The 24,660-nt window shown below is 29.6% G+C and overlaps 1 protein-coding gene across 1 annotated transcript in view; it reads right to left on the bottom strand.

Moving 5' to 3' along the window:
- LOC107456578 (neuronal acetylcholine receptor subunit alpha-7-like) overlaps window positions 1–24,660 on the bottom strand; it is a 461,896-nt gene that overhangs the window by 66,337 nt on the left and 370,899 nt on the right. The window contains exon 3 of the mRNA XM_071180921.2: window positions 8,803–8,847. Within this exon, the coding sequence (XP_071037022.1) occupies window positions 8,803–8,847 (45 nt within the window). The remainder of the gene's footprint in view (window positions 1–8,802; window positions 8,848–24,660) is intronic.

Below are 24,660 nucleotides of genomic sequence, written 5' to 3'. Positions count from 1 at the left end.
TAATAATTCTTAAAATCGTTTTTTTTATCCTAAGAATTCTTTATTTTCCGTTTTTTAGTTTATAATTTTTTGATAAAAATTGTTCTCAAAATACTTTTGAAAAATTAAATGGTATAACATTATGTGTTTATGTATACTTCTTGTATATTCCAATGTTTGAAATAATATGATTCTGAAAAGTATGGAATAAAAATTCGGTACTTACGATGTATTAACGCCACCGCCGCTACAGATTTGGCGGTTTTTAAGTGCCGCCAATCTACACTTAAAATTTTTGCGACAGTTCATAAAATAAAACACTTTATTTAAAATCAAAATAGTTAATTGGATTTCGGTGGAAAATGAGCCGATATAGAGTTTAGCATAGATTCAAAACAATCATATCGCCATATGAACTCTGATGAATAAGATTCCAAATGAAATAACATTTCCAAAACGTACGTTTGCCAAGATAAAGTTTTATGTTGTGGGAATTGGTACATTTTCGTTTTTTCGGTCAAATATTTCCCTCCTGAAAAAATAAAATTGCATCTTGTTTTGTTTTTGGCAAATCCCAAAGACGAATATTCGTAGCACTAAAAATGGCGACAAAAAAGAATTGTTATTTTTTTTTTTGTTTTTGTTTCGTCAGCATTCTTTATTTTACGTTTCTTAGTTTCTAAATAATGATTTTTATTGAAACTTGAAATTTTTTGATAAAAATTGTTGTCAAAAAACGTTGTTTACAAAATTAAATTTCATAAAATTATGAGGCTTATGTATACTTTTTGTTCATTTTAATTTTTGAACTAATATGATTCTTAAATCTATAGAATGTAAAGTTTGTTGTTGTTGTTGTTGTTGCTTATCCTCTAATTGTCTGACGAGGTCAGACAAGATCCAGTAAGTTGTTGACCCTCAAAAAGTCGATTACAAGAAGTGGAGAAGCATATAAGTCCTCCTTGGAAAGGCCCAAGCAGTCGAGGATATGTTCTGCTGAGGCCTGCTGGGCTTCACATTTAGAGCAGACTGCATAAGTCTTTCTTCCTTTAAAGTACGAGAGACTGTTCGTGTGTCCGCTTGCCAGTCTGGAAATAGCTGTTTGAGATGCTCTATCACCTACATGAACAAGTGAAGAGCCCGGTTCCTTGGCCGCATACCAATGATGAGAGGGAGGGATCCTCCACTTTTTTGATAAATGGCTTTTGATTTTGGATTGATACTCAGAAAAGGTAAGGGCTGAGGACGAAGATGTTAAATGACTACAGCCCTCCTTGGCCAAGCGATCCGCTTGCTCATTTCCAAAGATGTCAACGTGGGATGGTATCCACTGAAGATGAACGTCGTGGTGCTTTGAAATAAGTTGAAGTTTAAGAAGGATGGAGATGCTTGTTTTGTCTCCAACTTTAGTCCAGTTGTGTAGGTGTTGAAGGGAGCTGCGACTGTCCGACAGGATCCAAAGATCTCCAAAGTCACTCTCGTTGATTATAGCATCGATGCCCTGTTCAATTGCAATTAATTCACTTCGAAAGACTGAAGTGAAATCAGGATTACGGAGACAGATGGAGTAATTTAGCTCAGATTTTTCAATGAAGACGCCGCTACCCGCTAGGTTTCCGAGTCCACTACCATCTGTGTAAATTTTTACGGCGTCACTGGGAATCTCGCCTAAAATTTCCAAAGCTAGCTGCCTAAGTTCAGCTGGAAGAAGATCTTTCTTTGTGACTGGAACAGAAAAGTCGAAGTGGAAATGGACTCGGGGGATTCCCTCTGAAGGATTCAGACAAGATTTTAAGGAGTGGGGCTTAACGTCTTCAGAAGGCAAATGCAGAAGTTCAGCATGACTGAATGGACTGAATGTAAAGTTCAAATGGAACTTTCATGTTATAGCATTAAATTTAGTAATACTATTTCTCGGGCATTAGGTTTTAACTCTTATAAGAATATACATATTTTTTTCTGTTAATGTACAAATATTTTTCCGATGTGTTTTGGATATTCCTTCTCTAATAAAAAGAGATACCATTTTGTTTTCGGTTGTACAAGAAAGAAGATCAAGCATTTTTCTTTTTTAAATTTAATAAGCCACATTAAAGAAGGAACGTTGCAATGCTACACGCTACATTAACGACGTCTCCAGAGAAACTGAATGACGGTTCATATGGAAATCGCAGGTAAGCGTCTCATACAACAACGCCCCCTATAGTTCGTTGCGATCGCGAATAGAGAAAAAGTTAACGATAATTTCGTTTAAATGAGTTATAGAAATTCATCACATACAAATAACGCTTAATAATTTTTTGTAATACATATTTTGATAATACTGCTACTATGGTAATTTGTGCAGAGTTATAGTAAGAATTCTGCAGCAGATTTTCAGCAGTTTCAGAAAGATTTTTTTTTCGGTGCTAACCAAGATAATGCATTATTATTTTACTGAATTGAAAAAACTTTTTTCTCTTCCATATTTAACAGCATATTAAATTTCAGAGAGTAAACACGTCATGCTCCGAAGTCCATATCAAGGTCTTATGTGAATCCGATTTGTATTTAAATTTTCGGCTTCAGTTAGATGTCACGGATAAATTTAATTCGCACACGGTTCATTATGTCAGGTGAGCACAAACAAAGAAAAATTAACGAGAATAGTTTTCGTAATTATTAGTAGTATCACGGATTTAGTATTCGCGATTGCAAAGCTCGCACTCTAGGGATAGATATTTTCAGGTTTTTATTTATTAAGTTTTCATTTAGTTCTATCAGAATCATTAGCAGAATAGAACGCCATTTTTTTAGCAGCAAATGAAGAGCAAAATTTTCTTAAAGAAAATGCAGAAGAACTTGAAAAGACGACCCAGATCATTCGGAAATTCATTCCCAGATCATTCGGAAACATAACGCGTTCAACATTCAAAGAACGATAATTTCTTCCTTTACATTATATCATCAAACTTGCAACCGATAAATTCCGATTTCGTGATCGCATAGTGTTAAAGATGTGTGTATTAAGGTAAAATACTTTTGTTCTGTCTCCAATCCATTACAAATTGAAGTCAACATTGCTTACTTCATTCCAATGTGATTTCAGAGCTGTGATAGTTAAAGAATATTCTTATGTACACATCAAATTTCATTTAAATCGGTCCAGTAGTTCCAGAGATAGTCGATCCAGTCTGTAAATTCTCTTAATTGCTTACACCAGTGTAGATTACAAGCAGACCTGCTTCTTGTATTTGAGAGAAATACCTTGAGAATAATTTTCGGTGCTATAAATGTGGAAGGATTATGGACATAACGACATAATATATGGCTATATATAGGATTTTATTACTTCAGTTTTAAACAGTAATTTCTTAAAACTTTTTTCTGTCATTTTCACTTACATTGAATATTCCTTAGTGCGGACACTAAAATAAAAAATATATAAATCGCGTTAAAAAGTTGTTAACACGCTGAATGAATCGGAGGTCACCGGTGGCCGGCGAAGCCAAGATTGTTATAAGCATTTAATTCGAGTAAATTTCTAATGATTTAAATTTTTTTGTATTATTATCGTTACTGAAATGGTTTGAAGAAATGAATGCAATATAGAACCCGAGAAAATAGCTTCATTTATATACATATATAGCATGTAACCTTAACACGCTGAATGCCATGGGGGTCACCAGTGACCTCAGTGAATGAAATGCGTCACGAATGATAACAAAAATTAATTGTTTTGTTGTAAATAATATTTCATCGAAATATGCAACGCATACTGAGAAAATCATTTTGGCCAGACGGGCAAGCCATGTAAAATTAACGTTGCATTCAACGTGTTAAAGTTAGGGTCAAGAAATATTAAATTTTTTGAGAAAAAAATATTTTTATTTAAAAAAAAAATCTTATTTAAAGATCGAAAAATACTTCTCTGTCTCATTTCCCCATTCCTAAGAAACCTTATACGGAACAAAAATTAATTCTGCTAAGGGGCCGTTATAACTTTTTTACGGCTCATCTCACGTAAATCTCCCATTATTTTAAAAAGCTCCCGAACGTGATCTAATCGAACTAAATTTCATCTTCAACCCCTGCTCTCTCTCTCTGTCTTATCTCCGAATTACTAAATATACAATTTATAACTTTATAATAATAAAAATACAGCGTAGAAGAGGATATAGAATATTTTTACTAACCTATTCAACGTTTTCATTTTTAAACGGAGTGAATCCCAAATTATATTTTTCTATTATGAAAGGATTGGCTGAATAAAAATGTAGCCAAAGTTGGCTTAAATGTTACAAACGTGATTATTTCTACCAAAAAAAAAAAGAAGAAGAAGAAAAAAAAACAAGCCAAGAAGAGCCAAGTAAATAAAGTAGAAGAGCTCTCCCAAACGAAGCGATACACTTGAGAGAGTTTACTGACTTCAGCTCTTCCTTTAATTCAATTAATGCTCTGTTCTTTGCATCTCTTTTTTTTCTCTCTCTGTAGTTCTTGCAGTAACAAGATGTCCTCTGACGAAAAAAGAACTTTTGCTGATATGGGGGTATTTAAGTCTCACACACTGAGCTGCTTCTTAAATGTATTAAAATACGATGACCCATTACTCAGCTAAAGCGTAAGGAGTTAACTCTTCGTCGAAGAAAAAGCAATAGATTTAAATTTTTTTTATTACCTAAAATGAAGCAACGAAGATTGTTCAGAAAATCCTAAGTGTATAGTAACATTGATCTCACGATAATTTACTAAATTAATACATAAGAGATTTTGCAAAGAATAACGTAAGTATCTAAAATAAAATTTTTGATAATTTTCCATTGAGGGACCAACATAATCTTGATAATAACCATCAGTAATTCCATCATGAACCATTACGTTTTTTGATGGTAACCAACATAAATAACCATCGCTCCAATGTAGGAATTCGGACTAATTTATGGTGGTCCTACAAAAGAATATCAACTTGTTTTGATGGTTTGTTCATGTATTAGAAATCAAATGCTGGAACGATCATGCATAACCATCATCTCAATGTAGGAATTCGGACTAATTTATGGTGGTCCCACATAAGAATATCAACTTGTTTTGATGGTTTGTTCATGTAGTACCATCAGAAATTTCCATCATAGTTTATTAGAAATCAAATGCTGGAACGATCATGCATCACCATCAACCCAATGTAGGAATTTGAACTGATGTATGATGGTTCGACCGAGTTAGCATGGTTTGCAGGGTGCTAGACTCCTGTTCGTGAGAACAGGAGTTTAAATCCTACTTGCCAAGAATTCCCCGTGTAGTAAATAGTGACTGGTGCACGTTAAATCTATCGGGTCACAATCCTCCAAAGTCCTCCATGTTCCCATTACAAATTATGCCTCTGGGGGTACTGAATTGGAGATGGATCGTTCTCTAGTTCAGGTCAAAATTACGATCTATGGACGAATGAATAGATGTAGGAATGTGTCCGCCCTATAAGTGTGGAAGAAGTCGGATTCCTGGTCATAGATGGCGTGACTGGAAAACAAGAACAATCGCATATGAGTGTGGAAGAAGTCGAATTCCTGGCCATAGATGGCGTGACTGGAAAACAAGAACAATCGCATATGGGTGTGGAAGAAGTCGAATTCCTGGCCATAGATGGCGTGACTGGAAAACAAGAACAATCGCATATGAGTGTGGAAGAAGTCGAATTCCTGGCCATAGATGGCGTGACTGGAAAACAAGAACAATCGCATATGAGTGTGGAAGAAGTCGAATTCCTGGCCATAGATGGCGTGACTGGAAAACAAGAACAATCGCATATGAATGTGGAAGAAGTCGAATTCCTGGCCATAGATGGCGTGACTGGAAAACAAGAACAATGGCATATGAGTGTGGAAGAAGTCGAATTCCTGGCCATAGATGGCGTGACTGGAAAACAAGAACAATGGCATATGAGTGTGGAAGAAGTCGAATTCCTGGCCATAGATGGCGTGACTGGAAAACAAGAACAATGGCACATGAGTGTGGAAGAAGTCAAATTCCTGGCCATAGATGGCGTGATTGGAAAACAAGAACAATGGCATATGAGTGTGGAAGAAGTCGAATTCCTGGCCATAGATGGCGTGACTGGAAAACAAGAACAATCGCATATGAGTGTGGAAGAAGTCAAATTCCTGGTCATAGATGGCGTGACTGGAAAACAAGAACAATCGCACCCCTTGCCTTAATGGCCTACGACAACAACTGAACGGAAACTTTATTTTCGAAATACCAATTTGTTCGAAATTTATTGCAGTTTTAAGTGTTTTACTCTTTTTGCTTTGAATAATGATCCTTTATCGATTGTTGCTGAAATATTTATTTTTTCCGACATTTTCATTTTATAAGCTCACGACTCAGGGCTCGAAAAAACTCAGAAATTTTACCCGTCCCCGAGGACGGCTTGTCCAACAATGCACCCGTCCTCCTTTGAAACTAACCCGTCGCTTTTAAATAAATAAAAATATACTTTTCTCCTATTTATTACAAGCATTTATATAAATTGCACAATGAATTAGTCGTTACTAGTATTACATTATACAGTAATAAAAGAAATACTAGGTTACAAATAGTAACCTAGTATTTTTTTTATGAAATAATTTAAATGACAAGGGTCAAGTTATCTGGAATGTCAAGTTATCCGAGGGTACTGCGTTTTTTAAATGAATCAAATATGACGTTTGCCAGTTCCACAATCAAGCCAATGATTTACAGAGGTTTCTGAACAGAAATCTGAAAGGAGTTTTCCATTTAGGTAGATGTTCATAATTGCTATTAAAGCTTCTTGTTTAAGACCAGTACGTATTGTGTTTTTTTGTAAGTTTATTGCTACAAAGCCCCTTTCAACCGCTGCAGTACTCCCAGACAGAGAAAACATCAATATATGCGCAGTATGTTGCTGTATTGTGGGTCATTTTGCTGCCTTGTAACTTACAAGACTCTTGTAAGATAACAAAAATTGAAAATGTATCACGAACATTAACGAGAAAATGGCCGTCCGCGCGGACGTCGGATTCGAGAAATTCGTTGTCCGCGGAGAATTTTTGACCGTCGAGGACGGTCAAAAATTCTCCGCGGACGGGCTGTTTTTCGAGCCCTGTCACGACTTCACTTTGAAAGTAGCAAAAATGAAGAAATAAAATAAGAGTTTGCCAGAAATAAGATTTTTATTGAAAATACAACTGTGTCAGGTGCGATGAAACAGCTCCCAATTTGAACTGATGAATAATATAAAAATCAGTTTCATCTAAACATGAATTAAAACTTCTTAATATCTCCTCACATTTAAACCAACTCAATTTTTTTATTCAAAATCATTTTGAATATTGGTGAAAGTTAAATTCTCCAGTTAAGTTTGTCTTCTAAAAGTAGTGACTATAGTTCGAAAGTAGTTTATAGTTGGTACATTTAGAAACAAAGTAGTTGTCATTAACTACAATTGTAATTAAGTAGTCGTAGTTGTCGTTAACTACAATTGTAATTAAGTAGTCGTAGTTGTCGTTAACTACAATTGTAATTAAGTAGTCGTAGTTGTCGTTAACTACAATTGTAATTAAGTAGTCGTAGTTGTCGTTAACTACAATTATAATTAAGTAGTCGTAGTTGTCGTTAACTACAATTGTAATTAAGTAGTCGTAGTTGTAGTTAACTACAAAGAAAATTTATTTTTTCCGACCACTAGTGTAAACGTTGTATTAAAGTCATTAATACAGTTCGTATTTTAGGTCAGCGTATCGAAAAACGTTTATGTCCGCACAGTGTGACGCTTTTTCTCACGATAAAAGTATCAGTGATGCTCCATGATCAGGTGAGGGGGATAATGATTTGATGGGGATAAAATTTAGAATTTCTGCCACTAATACTGTAACAGCAAGAGCTGGATAAAATTTTTTAATATCATTTTTCAGCATATAAAATATCACCATTTTTTTTTAAAAAAAAAATCAAGTGTTATAAATTTTCTGGAAAGTTACACTTGCTTATAAATGCATCATTTGGTGCAATAATTTCACCTCAAATCTTAAATAAGACTAAATCATTTTTTAAAAAAAAACATCCATGGGTGAGCAACACAAATAAAAAGTGATGAGTCACGGGAAAGAATTTTGTTTTCAAAATCAATCCTGCTAAGAAAGAACAATAAGTTCGCTTGACATTTTAAAAGTTATACATATTGGAATCATTTTTTCTACTTCCTTCTTTGCAACCTGGTCTCAACAATATAGAATAATTTGTACAAATAGTCCAAAAAAAATTTCAAAATTGTACAATAGCTCCCTAAAACAGAATTAGTTTTTTCTTTATCTTACTAACCACTACTAACACAAATGAACACCGGCAATTATGTGTAAAACTGAATAAAACTGCTAAATGCATAGCATTTTATGTCACTAATGTTTCAAGTGCTATTAAAATGATTATTATTGGCTTTGACCTCAATTTTAGCTGAATATTTATAAGCATTGCTCAATTTATATACTTATTCTGCTTTTCAAAGTTGTTCAAGTGTCGTTTGAATTTATTATAATAAGCGACTCATTGTCTTTAGATTCTTAAAACAAATATTTTGTGAAAACTTGAGAAAATCAGAATCCCAAAATTAATTCCCATCATTATGTAAAAGAATGTTATGAACGGTCTTTTTTATATGTTAAGATATTCAAACACTTTTCATGAAATGCGAAACATAAAATAAAATCAATAACATTATAATGTTATACTGTTCTATAAATATAAAATAAATTCTTTTACTTAAATCTCTCCCATATATTCCACAGTTGTTATTATAAAAGTAAAAAATAATTTTAAAATTTGTCTTACCAGATTGAGCCATACATTTGTAGTAATGATTTGATTTTTTTCTTCCTAAAATAAAGAATTACACAAATTACTAAAACTTATAGAAATGTATTTAAGAAATAATAAATTATGCCTTTGATCAAGTGGAATCTCCATTCTTGTACAGTAAAGTAAATCTGTACTACACTATATTTAAATTATCGAATATATATATATACCGTTAAATATTAGGGAAAATTATTAGTACCCTAAAACATTTCTCTCTCAAAATGGTTAGATAACAATTTATTTAATTCATATTTTACCATATTCAACCAAAACAGTCGAATAACCATGAAAAAGATATTTAATCCGTTAAGTGTGTGTAAAATCATTCATTAATTATTTTTACCTAATACGTTTAAGAATCAGAATTTTATGCTCCTTAACTAGACCCATCTACTCAAGCCATTTTGTTCCGAGTAGCTTGGTAAATACGGTAACTGAGAGAGTTAATCGGTCAAATCATATGACCGGCTGAATAAGGGTTCGAATCCTAGCGTTGACACCTCAATATTTCTTCTACTCCTTCAGTGCATGAAGAGTTTCCCCTCTTCATTCTGTGATCCATGATAATACTCATTCACTCATGGCGAATTGCCCACAGAGCTCCTATGTCCGCTTATTATTTATTAGAAACTATGCTAATCGTAAATGGTTACATTACCGTTTTTCATTCATGGTTCTTTAACCGTACAAGTTGTAAACGGTTTCAAAACAACATCGGTCAAAAAATGTTCCAAAATAAACTTCATTGCGTTTTAACTGGTGTAACCTATTATTTCATTGTAATTTCAGATTGAAAATTATAACAGAACAAGTAGTTCTCAAAAGGTTTGCGCATTACACGGATCTATGCCTTAAGTTCTAAGAGCAATTAAATTTATATTTTTAAATTTGATTAACATCTGTAATTTATGAGTAAATTTATAAAAGCACCTAGGCTTTTCATCAAAAGCCCATTTTTTTTTTGGTAAATTGTGTTTTGTTGGTATATGTTTTACTTGTTATTTATTTATTTTGTCATTTTCTCGACTGTTTGACTATGTTTTTTCCAATAAAAAAATAATTTTACTATGTTTTAAAATAATGCTATTTTTTAATAGCTTTATTTTGAAGGCAGGGATTCACACTTAATTTAGTTGAGAAAACATTAATCGTGTATTATTTAAGATTAACCGCTTGTGAAAACAATTAGTCATGGACAGTTAAAAAAGGGATTTTTAAACAAGTTCGTTTTTGACAGCTTTTGACTGGGTTTTTATAGTGGACATTATTGTTGTGTCTAGATCCAAGTCAAAATTCTTGATGGTACCATCAAAATATTTTGATGGTTTATGTTGACTTCAGTGCGATTCATGATGGTTCAACATCATTTGATGATCATCCAACCTTTTCCATTACGTGTTCATGTTTCTTTGATATGCTAACAAACTTCCATCATTCCATGATGGAAAATGCTACTTGAATACTATGATGATTAACCATAAAGAGAAATTTGACTCTCATGGACCAAACAATCCATGATGATCCTTGGTGGTTCCAACTATACCTTTCCATGATGATTTAATAGGAATTCTTGTTGGTTCTCAGGAATATAGCAAAAGAACATTTTGGTTTTTTTATGTTGCACCATCATAAATCAGTTCAAATTCTTACATGGAGATGGTGGGTGCTCATGATTGTTCCAACATTTGATTTCAAAGAGAGTATGATGGAAATTCGTGATGGTTCACCATAAACAGACCGTCAAAACTAGTTGCTATTCTTACGTTGGATCACAAATCAATCAGAATTCCCACATTGAGATGATGGTTACTTATGTAGGTTACCATCAAAAAATATAAGGTTTCCTGATGGAATTACGGATGGTTACCATCAATGGTCCATCAATTGGAAACCATCAAACAGTTTTGATTTGGGAAACCTGTGCAATCCAACTTTATGACATTGAAGAAAAGAAATGAAATAAACTGAAAGAAAAGAGAAAACTGAAATCGATCATTTGAAGAAAAAAAAAATGAGATTAATTAAATTTTAAAACTACTCCTCCCTCTTTAAAAAAATGTTCTATTCTTGAATAATTTGCAACGATACATTTTAGAGAGAATAATGTCTGCTTTATCTTCAAAAAAATCTTTATTGAGAAGAAAATTTTCGTTTAAGAACTTAAACAGATACGCATATTTAACAATAATGAGACTTTCTCTTTCATATTCAAACGTAACGAGACTTATTCAGAAAATATTTCATTTAAAGAAAGAGAAACGAAATAATAAAATATTAATATGGAGAAAAGGAAATGTAATTTATTTCAAATTGTTGGAGTGAATCTCCTTTCGACACAATAAGAATTTAAAATTAAAAAACAGAATTTCAACGGAAAATTCAATTTCTGCTTTATTCAAAAGTAAGTGCCCGGACAGATCTTTCATTTATGCTTAAATTAAATTATTTTCTTCAGAGTTTCCTTTCAGTAAAACACTTTGTAAAATGAAAATTTAAATATGTTTCCAAAAGAAAAAGGGGAATTAAAACGCACGAACAAAAGCAAAACTTGTTTTGTTCTTAAAATGTCTTTAAATGCTTCAAACTTTTCCTATTTTGAAGATTTAAGATTGTGTCTAAAACAAATGTTGACGCTTTTAATGAGTGAATAAAATTACTTGGAAACATTATGGGTTGCTAGTTTCGTTGAAATGCAATAAATTTTTAATAATAATTGAAAATTGTGCAATAAGGAAAAATGATGGGAATCATTTCATATTTTTTTTGTTTATAATCCAGAAATTATTCAGGGTGTTTTCTTTTTTTCTGATTTTAAAAAAATTAGTAAACAATAAAAAATAAGCAACATTTATCTCAGTTGTAAGCAATGAGTGGCCCCTATCTAAGCTTTGACTCTCATAAAAGAAAAGTGCTAATTTACTAACTCAGATGAAGATTAAAAAATTCTAAATAAAAATAATATTTCTAAAAACCACGTTTTTGTAGTGGAGAATAATAATTTTAAAAAAATTTGAAGAACGAAAAACGTGGGGCGCATGAAATACATAACAGTAATATTATATTAGTGTGTGTATGTATATCTGAAATTGTATCTGAATGTGGATGTGGAATATGTTTGTGTATATGCATATGTATGGGGATGTATATGTGGCTGTGCATGTGTATGAATAAGAAAATGTGTATGTGTATATGTACTGTTATGTATTTCATGCGCCCCACGTTTTTCGTTTTTCAATTTTTTTCAATTATTATTCTTCACTACAAAAACGTGGTTTTTAAAAATATTATTTTTATTTTGAATTTTTTTATTTTAAATTATAATTTTTTTATTTTATATTTTTAAAAAATTATTACTTTTCAATTATTATTCTTTACTACAAAGAACGTGGTTTTTAAAAATATATATTTTTATTTAGATTATTTTTCTTAGTCAAGAGTAGTCAAGACTACTACAAAACCACTACTATAATAATAGAACTTTCATTTTAAATTAAGGACACAAAAATCTTTATTCGCGATCGCAACGAACTATAGGGGGCGTTGTTGTATGAGACGCATACCTGCGATTTCTACATGAACCGTCATTCAGTTACTCTAGAGACGTCGTTAATGTAGCATGTAGCATTGCAACGTTCCTTCTTTATTGTGACTAATTAAATTTAAAAAAGAAAAATGCTTGATATTCTTTCTTATGCAAACGAAAACAAAATGGTATCTCTTTTTATTAGAGAAGGAATATCCAAAACACATCGGAAAAATATTTGTACATTAACAGAAAAAAATATGCATATTCTTATAAGAGTTAAAACCTAATGCCCGAGAAATAGTTTTACTAAATTTAATGATATAACATGAAAGGCCCATTTAAACTTTACATTCTATAGTTTTAAGAATCATATTACTTCAAAAATTAAAATGAACAAAAAGTATACATAAGCCTCATAATTTTATGAAATTTAATTTTGTAAACAAAGTTTTTTGACAACAATTTTTATCAAAAAATTTCAAGTTTCAATAAAAATCATTATTTAGAAACTAAGAAACGTAAAATAAAGAATGCTGACGAAACAAAAACAAATGAACAATTCTTTTTTGTCGCCATTTTTAGTGCTACAAAAATTCGTCTTTGGGATTTGCCAAAAACAAAACAAGATGCAATTGTATTTTTTTAGGAGGGAAATATTTTACCGAAAAAACGAAAATGTACCAATTCCCACAACATAAAACTTTATCTTGGTAAACGTTCGTTTTGGAAATGTTATTTCATTTGGAATCTTATTTATCAGAGTTCATATGGCGATATGATTGTTTTGAATCTTTGCTAAACTCTATATCGGCTCATTTTCCACCGAAATCCGATTGACTATTTTGATTTTAAATAAAGTGTTTTATTTTATGAATTGTCGCAAAAATTTTAAGTGTAGATTAGCGGCACTTAAAAACCGCCAAATCTGTAGCGGCGGTGGCGTTAATAAGTAAGTACCGAATTTTTATTCCATACTTTTCTGAATCATATTACTTCAAACATTGGAATATACAAGAAGTATACATAAACACATAATGTTATACCATTTAATTTTTCAAAAAAAGTATTTTGAGAACAATTTTTATCAAAAAATTATAAACTAAAAAACGGAAAATAAAGAATTCTTAGGATAAAAAAAACGATTTCAAGAATTCTTTACATTGAAATAAAAACTTTCATATTGTTTCTTTTTTTATTATTCCTATAGTTCTTAATCAGACGTAAAAAACCATTCTGTAGAGAACCATCATCAAATGAAAAAAAATTATTTACAGTCAAATTTTTTATTGTAAAAATCATTGCACTTACCTGATTTATAATTCCCGGAGAATTCCAAAATGATAAGTTCCTTGTTTGAAAACTTTATTCTCAAATAATAGATGCATAGTTTATCCCTTCATTACTTTTAGATAACATACTATACAGCAAAATTTTATAATAGATATGAAATTGAATATGTAGCTAAAAACAGAATAGCTGAATTCTAGTTGAACTTATTCTTTCAACACTAAAAAATACTTACCAAGAAAGCGATTAAAATTAATTAAGAATCAGCACAAATGGCACTATTTCAAGTAACTTGGATAATTTTTTATTGTTGTTTTCCGAATTATATGGATACAGAAATATATACTATTCTATAACGAAGAAGAATATGCTATAACTATTACAATTCTGTATGTTCTGAATTCATATTTATTCACTGGAATGACGAAAGCGATGTTGACTTCACTTTAATTCGTAATGAATTGAAGACAGAAGAAATGCATTTTACCTTAATACACACATCTGTAACAGTATCCGAAATCGGAAGTCATCAGTTGCAAGTTTGTTGATAATAGAAATAAAAAATTATTGCGGAATTTTTCTTCAAATGTTTGGCATGTTCTGTTCCTGAAAGATTTACTAATATTCTGGAGATTTTTTTCAAGTTCTTCGGCCTTTTCCTTAGGGAAATTTTGTTTCCTATTTGCTGCTAAAAAATGGCGTCTGATTCAGTCAATGATTTCGATGGAACTAAATGAAAACGTGATAAATTAATGTCCGATATTTACAGGCTCCCGCTAGACGGCGTACTCGAGCGTTGCGATCGCGAATAGAAAAACAATACCTTTACGATTTTCATTAGTTTTATGCTGATGACAACCAAAACAATCTGGAAATGAATGAGAAAAACTGGATCCTACCACGTGATTTTTCTGCCAATAAAAATACTCCGACAATAAAAATCTTTTCACCTCACATGTAATACTAATTTGAAATAATGGAATCGACAACAAAAGACAATCTCGAAATTAATTTTTTTTTAATTTTAATTTTATTTTACTTTGTATGTCTTTTTTCTCTTCATTTTCATGCATTGTCATCCAATTCTGAACTATGTACCAAATTTGAAGTTTGTAGCTAGTCGGGAAGTTAGTTTAAAATCAATTGCAAAATTCTACCCGGACAGACATACACGAAGGCAAGTTTATATAAACGTGGTAAAATTGAAGTTTAAGAAGAAGCTGAATAATAACCCCAGTAATGAATTTGGATATAATAACTACTCCAAATCTTTTATTTTGCTATAACTTTTGAAAATTCGGTTTTTTGGCAATTTTCATTTGAGAAATGTACTTTTTTCGATTCCTACTATTAGTTCACACTTTCCCTATTTATCTTGTTCAAATATTCAATCGCCAATAAAATACTTTTTATTCATCCACTCAATTTCAAATACATATTTTTAAAACCTGTAGTAGATGACACTAGATGCTAATAAAGTTTTTTCAAATATTAATTCATTCATTCAATTTAATGAATGAATTATAGTTTTATATGGAAGAAAAAACAGTAATTATATAATAAAAAGTAACTAAAAATAAATTTTTCTAAGTAGGAATTGACTTTAAATTTCTTTTTTTTTTTATATTACTTGTCTGAAATCTAAATACTGTAATGAAATCTAAATTCATATTTTCGAAAAGCATAACGATGTTATCCTTTATTTACAGTAAGAATCAAAAAATGTTCGAAAACTTCCTCTTTAAGGAATCTTTTTCCGGAATCTTTTCCAACCATCCAGACGAGGGAGAATCCAGGGAATGCTGTTTATTCGCTGATCCGGATAAATTATAACCATTTATATACACCGGCTTAAGAATTCTGGCGCCCCTTCATTCCTTGTTGCGCCCCTGCTTCGTTAGTAACTGCTCTTGAGTTATGTTAACGGAGTTTTATTCCACGCGTATATTATATGTCCCTGTAACATAACAGTTACGGTTCCAGAAGCTTTGAAGGCCTAATACCGACATTTCAATGTTATTTTGTTAGATATATTTTTATGAATTGCTGCAATGGAGTCCTGTCTTTCTTATAGATAAATTTGGTGAGGGTGAAGAAAAATAAATGAACGATAATAGACATTAATCATCACTACATATCATCATCATCATACAGTTCCTGGCCTAATTATGAGACGCACTGTAAGATTCTATGTAAAATCTTAATTATCAGGTGATACTATACAGCTTTATTGTCTTGACGCGACTGTTTGCACTTGCTTACGTTCGTGTATCAATGGGTTAAATTAGACGATATATCATATAAATTTAACGATTGGATAAATTGAACGATATATTATATAAATATAGAATATTTATTATATCAGGCATTATATTAGTATGTTATAATAATTAGACAAAATTATTAGACGCACTGTAAGATTCTATGTAAAATCTTAATTATCAGGTGATACTATACAGCTTTATTGTCTTGACGCGACTGTTTGCACTTGCTTACGTTCGTGTATCAATGGGTTAAATTAGACGATATATCATATAAATTTAACGATTGGATAAATTGAACGATATATTATATAAATATAGAATATTTATTATATCAGGCATTATATTAGTATGTTATAATAATTAGACAAAATTATTAGACGCACTGTAAGATTCTATGTAAAATCTTAATTATCAGGTGATACTATACAGCTTTATTGTCTTGACGCGACTGTTTGCACTTGCTTACGTTCGTGTATCAATGGGTTAAATTAGACGATATATCATATAAATTTAACGATTGGATAAATTGAACGATATATTATATAAATATAGAATATTTATTATATCAGGCATTATATTAGTATGTTATAATAATTAGACAAAATTATTAGACGCACTGTAAGATTCTATGTAAAATCTTAATTATCAGGTGATACTATACAGCTTTATTGTCTTGACGCGACTGTTTGCACTTGCTTACGTTCGTGTATCAATGGGTTAAATTAGACGATATATCATATAAATTTAACGATTGGATAAATTGAACGATATATTATATAAATATAGAATATTTATTATATCAGGCATTATATTAGTATGTTATAATAATTAGACAAAATTATTAGACGCACTGTAAGATTCTATGTAAAATCTTAATTATCAGGTGATACTATACAGCTTTATTGTCTTGACGCGACTGTTTGCACTTGCTTACGTTCGTGTATCAATGGGTTAAATTAGACGATATATCATATAAATTTAACGATTGGATAAATTGAACGATATATTATATAAATATAGAATATTTATTATATCAGGCATTATATTAGTATGTTATAATAATTAGACAAAATTATTAGACGCACTGTAAGATTCTATGTAAAATCTTAATTATCAGGTGATACTATACAGCTTTATTGTCTTGACGCGACTGTTTGCACTTGCTTACGTTCGTGTATCAATGGGTTAAATTAGACGATATATCATATAAATTTAACGATTGGATACATTGAACGATATATTATATAAATATAGAATATTTATTATATCAGGCATTATATTAGTATGTTATAATAATTAGACAAAATTATTAGACGCACTGTAAGATTCTATGTAAAATCTTAATTATCAGGTGATACTATACAGCTTTATTGTCTTGACGCGACTGTTTGCACTTGCTTACGTTCGTGTATCAATGGGTTAAATTAGACGATATATCATATAAATTTAACGATTGGATACATTGAACGATATATTATATAAATATAGAATATTTATTATATCAGGCATTATATTAGTATGTTATAATAATTAGACAAAATTATTAGACGCACTGTAAGATTCTATGTAAAATCTTAATTATCAGGTGATACTATACAGCTTTATTGTCTTGACGCGACTGTTTGCACTTGCTTACGTTCGTGTATCAATGGGTTAAATTAGACGATATATCATATAAATTTAACGATTGGATAAATTGAACGATATATTATATAAATATAGAATATTTATTATATCAGGCATTATATTAGTATGTTATAATAATTAGACAAAATTATTAGACGCACTGTAAGATTCTATGTAAAATCTTAATTATCAGGTGATACTATACAGCTTTATTGTCTTGACGCGACTGTTTGCACTTGCTTACGTTCGTGTATCAATGGGTTAAATTAGACGATATATCATATAAATTTAACGATTGGATAAATTGAACGATATATTATATAAATATAGAATATTTATTATATCAGGCATTATATTAGTATGTTATAATAATTAGACAAAATTATTAGACGCACTGTAAGATTCTATGTAAAATCTTAATTATCAGGTGATACTATACAGCTTTATTGTCTTGACGCGACTGTTTGCACTTGCTTACGTTCGTGTATCAATGGGTTAAATTAGACGATATATCATATAAATTTAACGATTGGATAAATTGAACGATATATTATATAAATATAGAATATTTATTATATCAGGCATTATATTAGTATGTTATAATAATTAGACAAAATTATTAGACGCACTGTAAGATTCTATGTAAAATCTTAATTATCAGGTGATACTATACAGCTTTATTGTCTTGACGCGACTGTTTGCACTTGCTTACGTTCGTGTATCAATGGGTTAAATTAGACGATATATCATATAAATTTAACGATTGGATAAATTGAACGATATATTATATAAATATAGAATATTTATTATATCAGGCATTATATTAGTATGTTATAATAATTAGACAAAATTATTAGACGCACTGTAAGATTCTATGTAAAATCTTAATTATCAGGTGATACTATACAGCTTTATTGTCTTGACGCGACTGTTTGCACTTGCTTACGTTCGTGTATCAATGGGTTAAATTAGACGATATATCATATAAATTTAACGATTGGATAAATTGAACGATATATTATATAAATATAGAATATTTATTATATCAGGCATTATATTAGTATGTTATAATAATTAGACCAAATTATTAGACGCACTGTAAGATTCTATGTAAAATCTTAATTATCAGGTGATACTATACAGCTTTATTGTCTTGACGCGACTGTTTGCACTTGCTTACGTTCGTGTATCAATGGGTTAAATTAGACGATATATCATATAAATTTAACGATTGGATAAATTGAACGATATATTATATAAATATAGAATATTTATTATATCAGGCATTATATTAGTATGTTATAATAATTAGACCAAATTATTAGACGCACTGTAAGATTCTATGTAAAATCTTAATTATCAGGTGATACTATACAGCTTTATTGTCTTGACGCGACTGTTTGCACTTGCTTACGTTCGTGTATCAATGGGTTAAATTAGACGATATATCATATAAATTTAACGATTGGATAAATTGAACGATATATTATATAAATATAGAATATTTATTATATCAGGCATTATATTAGTATGTTATAATAATTAGACAAAATTATTAGACGCACTGTAAGATTCTATGTAAAATCTTAATTATCAGGTGATACTATACAGCTTTATTGTCTTGACGCGACTGTTTGCACTTGCTTACGTTCGTGTATCAATGGGTTAAATTAGACGATATATCATATAAATTTAACGATTGGATAAATTGAACGATATATTATATAAATATAGAATATTTATTATATCAGGCATTATATTAGTATGTTATAATAATTAGACCAAATTATTAGACGCACTGTAAGATTCTATGTAAAATCTTAATTATCAGGTGATACTATACAGCTTTATTGTCTTGACGCGACTGTTTGCACTTGCTTACGTTCGTGTATCAATGGGTTAAATTAGACGATATATCATATAAATTTAACGATTGGATAAATTGAACGATATATTATATAAATATAGAATATTTATTATATCAGGCATTATATTAGTATGTTATAATAATTAGACAAAATTATTAGACGCACTGTAAGATTCTATGTAAAATCTTAATTATCAGGTGATACTATACAGCTTTATTGTCTTGACGCGACTGTTTGCACTTGCTTACGTTCGTGTATCAATGGGTTAAATTAGACGATATATCATATAAATTTAACGATTGGATAAATTGAACGATATATTATATAAATATAGAATATTTATTATATCAGGCATTATATTAGTATGTTATAATAATTAGACAAAATTATTAGACGCACTGTAAGATTCTATGTAAAATCTTAATTATCAGGTGATACTATACAGCTTTATTGTCTTGACGCGACTGTTTGCACTTGCTTACGTTCGTGTATCAATGGGTTAAATTAGACGATATATCATATAAATTTAACGATTGGATAAATTGAACGATATATTATATAAATATAGAATATTTATTATATCAGGCATTATATTAGTATGTTATAATAATTAGACAAAATTATTAGACGCACTGTAAGATTCTATGTAAAATCTTAATTATCAGGTGATACTATACAGCTTTATTGTCTTGACGCGACTGTTTGCACTTGCTTACGTTCGTGTATCAATGGGTTAAATTAGACGATATATCATATAAATTTAACGATTGGATAAATTGAACGATATATTATATAAATATAGAATATTTATTATATCAGGCATTATATTAGTATGTTATAATAATTAGACCAAATTATTAGACGCACTGTAAGATTCTATGTAAAATCTTAATTATCAGGTGATACTATACAGCTTTATTGTCTTGACGCGACTGTTTGCACTTGCTTACGTTCGTGTATCAATGGGTTAAATTAGACGATATATCATATAAATTTAACGATTGGATAAATTGAACGATATATTATATAAATATAGAATATTTATTATATCAGGCATTATATTAGTATGTTATAATAATTAGACCAAATTATTAGACGCACTGTAAGATTCTATGTAAAATCTTAATTATCAGGTGATACTATACAGCTTTATTGTCTTGACGCGACTGTTTGCACTTGCTTACGTTCGTGTATCAATGGGTTAAATTAGACGATATATCATATAAATTTAACGATTGGATAAATTGAACGATATATTATATAAATATAGAATATTTATTATATCAGGCATTATATTAGTATGTTATAATAATTAGACAAAATTATTAGACGCACTGTAAGATTCTATGTAAAATCTTAATTATCAGGTGATACTATACAGCTTTATTGTCTTGACGCGACTGTTTGCACTTGCTTACGTTCGTGTATCAATGGGTTAAATTAGACGATATATCATATAAATTTAACGATTGGATAAATTGAACGATATATTATATAAATATAGAATATTTATTATATCAGGCATTATATTAGTATGTTATAATAATTAGACAAAATTATTAGACGCACTGTAAGATTCTATGTAAAATCTTAATTATCAGGTGATACTATACAGCTTTATTGTCTTGACGCGACTGTTTGCACTTGCTTACGTTCGTGTATCAATGGGTTAAATTAGACGATATATCATATAAATTTAACGATTGGATAAATTGAACGATATATTATATAAATATAGAATATTTATTATATCAGGCATTATATTAGTATGTTATAATAATTAGACCAAATTATTAGACGCACTGTAAGATTCTATGTAAAATCTTAATTATCAGGTGATACTATACAGCTTTATTGTCTTGACGCGACTGTTTGCACTTGCTTACGTTCGTGTATCAATGGGTTAAATTAGACGATATATCATATAAATTTAACGATTGGATAAATTGAACGATATATTATATAAATATAGAATATTTATTATATCAGGCATTATATTAGTATGTTATAATAATTAGACAAAATTATTAGACGCACTGTAAGATTCTATGTAAAATCTTAATTATCAGGTGATACTATACAGCTTTATTGTCTTGACGCGACTGTTTGCACTTGCTTACGTTCGTGTATCAATGGGTTAAATTAGACGATATATCATATAAATTTAACGATTGGATAAATTGAACGATATATTATATAAATATAGAATATTTATTATATCAGGCATTATATTAGTATGTTATAATAATTAGACAAAATTATTAGACGCACTGTAAGATTCTATGTAAAATCTTAATTATCAGGTGATACTATACAGCTTTATTGTCTTGACGCGACTGTTTGCACTTGCTTACGTTCGTGTATCAATGGGTTAAATTAGACGATATATCATATAAATTTAACGATTGGATAAATTGAACGATATATTATATAAATATAGAATATTTATTATATCAGGCATTATATTAGTATGTTATAATAATTAGACAAAATTATTAGACGCACTGTAAGATTCTATGTAAAATCTTAATTATCAGGTGATACTATACAGCTTTATTGTCTTGACGCGACTGTTTGCACTTGCTTACGTTCGTGTATCAATGGGTTAAATTAGACGATATATCATATAAATTTAACGATTGGATAAATTGAACGATATATTATATAAATAGAGAATATTTATTATATCAGGCATTATATTAGTATGTTATAATAATTAGACAAAATTATTAGACGCACTGTAAGATTCTATGTAAAATCTTAATTATCAGGTGATACTATACAGCTTTATTGTCTTGACGCGACTGTTTGCACTTGCTTACGTTCGTGTATCAATGGGTTAAATTAGACGATATATCATATAAATTTAACGATTGGATAAATTGAACGATATATTATATAAATATAGAATATTTATTATATCAGGCATTATATTAGTATGTTATAATAATTAGACAAAATTATTAGACGCACTGTAAGATTCTATGTAAAATCTTAATTATCAGGTGATACTATACAGCTTTATTGTCTTGACGCGACTGTTTGCACTTGCTTACGTTCGTGTATCAATGGGTTAAATTAGACGATATATCATATAAATTTAACGATTGGATAAATTGAACGATATATTATATAAATATAGAATATTTATTATATCAGGCATTATATTAGTATGTTATAATAATTAGACCAAATTATTAGACGCACTGTAAGATTCTATGTAAAATCTTAATTATCAGGTGATACTATACAGCTTTATTGTCTTGACGCGACTGTTTGCACTTGCTTACGTTCGTGTATCAATGGGTTAAATTAGACGATATATCATATAAATTTAACGATTGGATAAATTGAACGATATATTATATAAATATAGAATATTTATTATATCAGGCATTATATTAGTATGTTATAATAATTAGACAAAATTATTAGACGCACTGTAAGATTCTATGTAAAATCTTAATTATCAGGTGATACTATACAGCTTTATTGTCTTGACGCGACTGTTTGCACTTGCTTACGTTCGTGTATCAATGGGTTAAATTAGACGATATATCATATAAATTTAACGATTGGATAAATTGAACGATATATTATATAAATATAGAATATTTATTATATCAGGCATTATATTAGTATGTTATAATAATTAGACAAAATTATTAGACGCACTGTAAGATTCTATGTAAAATCTTAATTATCAGGTGATACTATACAGCTTTATTGTCTTGACGCGACTGTTTGCACTTGCTTACGTTCGTGTATCAATGGGTTAAATTAGACGATATATCATATAAATTTAACGATTGGATAAATTGAACGATATATTATATAAATATAGAATATTTATTATATCAGGCATTATATTAGTATGTTATAATAATTAGACCAAAATTATTAGACGCACTGTAAGATTCTATGTAAAATCTTAATTATCAGGTGATACTATACAGCTTTATTGTCTTGACGCGACTGTTTGCACTTGCTTACGTTCGTGTATCAATGGGTTAAATTAGACGATATATCATATAAATTTAACGATTGGATAAATTGAACGATATATTATATAAATATAGAATATTTATTATATCAGGCATTATATTAGTATGTTATAATAATTAGACAAAATTATTAGACGCACTGTAAGATTCTATGTAAAATCTTAATTATCAGGTGATACTATACAGCTTTATTGTCTTGACGCGACTGTTTGCACTTGCTTACGTTCGTGTATCAATGGGTTAAATTAGACGATATATCATATAAATTTAACGATTGGATAAATTGAACGATATATTATATAAATATAGAATATTTATTATATCAGGCATTATATTAGTATGTTATAATAATTAGACAAAATTATTAGACGCACTGTAAGATTCTATGTAAAATCTTAATTATCAGGTGATACTATACAGCTTTATTGTCTTGACGCGACTGTTTGCACTTGCTTACGTTCGTGTATCAATGGGTTAAATTAGACGATATATCATATTTAACGATTGGATAAATTGAACGATATATTATATAAATATAGAATATTTATTATATCAGGCATTATATTAGTATGTTATAATAATTAGACAAAATTATTAGACGCACTGTAGTGTTTTAATAATGACATGTTTTGCACGAGTTTGTATGCAATACTTTTATATTTAACATACGAGTAATGGATCTGTATCAGGGTTTGTTGATTTAAATCAGCTTGATTTAAATCACGATTTAAATCAAGTGATTTTTTTAAAATAATCATTAATTTAAATCAACTGATTGTTTTATATATATATTGATTTTAAAAGTTAAAAAACAGTGTTTTAGATTTTCGATACTTTTATTATTTTCTTAGTTTTAAAATTTATTTTAAATAAATTGCTGCATTAATTAATTTTAGTTAGCGAAATTACTTTCTTTGGTGTGTGTTAAATTCCAACACATTTGAAATTAGATTTTTAAAAATCTTTCTGATTCTTGAGATTGAAAGTACAGATTAAAGTAAACATTTAATGCTGTCTTAATATAGACTTGCATAGCTGTAGAAAGTAATTAATAAACATGATTTTTTTTTAAAATGCAAATAATGTTAATTTAAATTTAAATTTTTGATTGAAAAAGAATGAAATTAAAATCTACGTTATATTTTATTCGTGGAAAGTGTATTTTTCTGAAGCTTAAGGTTATATGAATTAGAAATTACCCTTATATGCCAAAAATAGAAGGAAAAAAGAGGCTGAATTTGGATATTTTTTTCCAG

This window comes from Parasteatoda tepidariorum, chromosome 8, assembly GCF_982258835.1.
Source record: "Parasteatoda tepidariorum strain Cologne lab strain chromosome 8, Ptep-v5.0, whole genome shotgun sequence".
Classification (NCBI taxonomy): Eukaryota; Metazoa; Arthropoda; class Arachnida; order Araneae; family Theridiidae; genus Parasteatoda; species Parasteatoda tepidariorum.
Note: the sequence above shows the minus strand (reverse complement) of the source record. Positions and strands in the feature narration are given on the sequence as shown.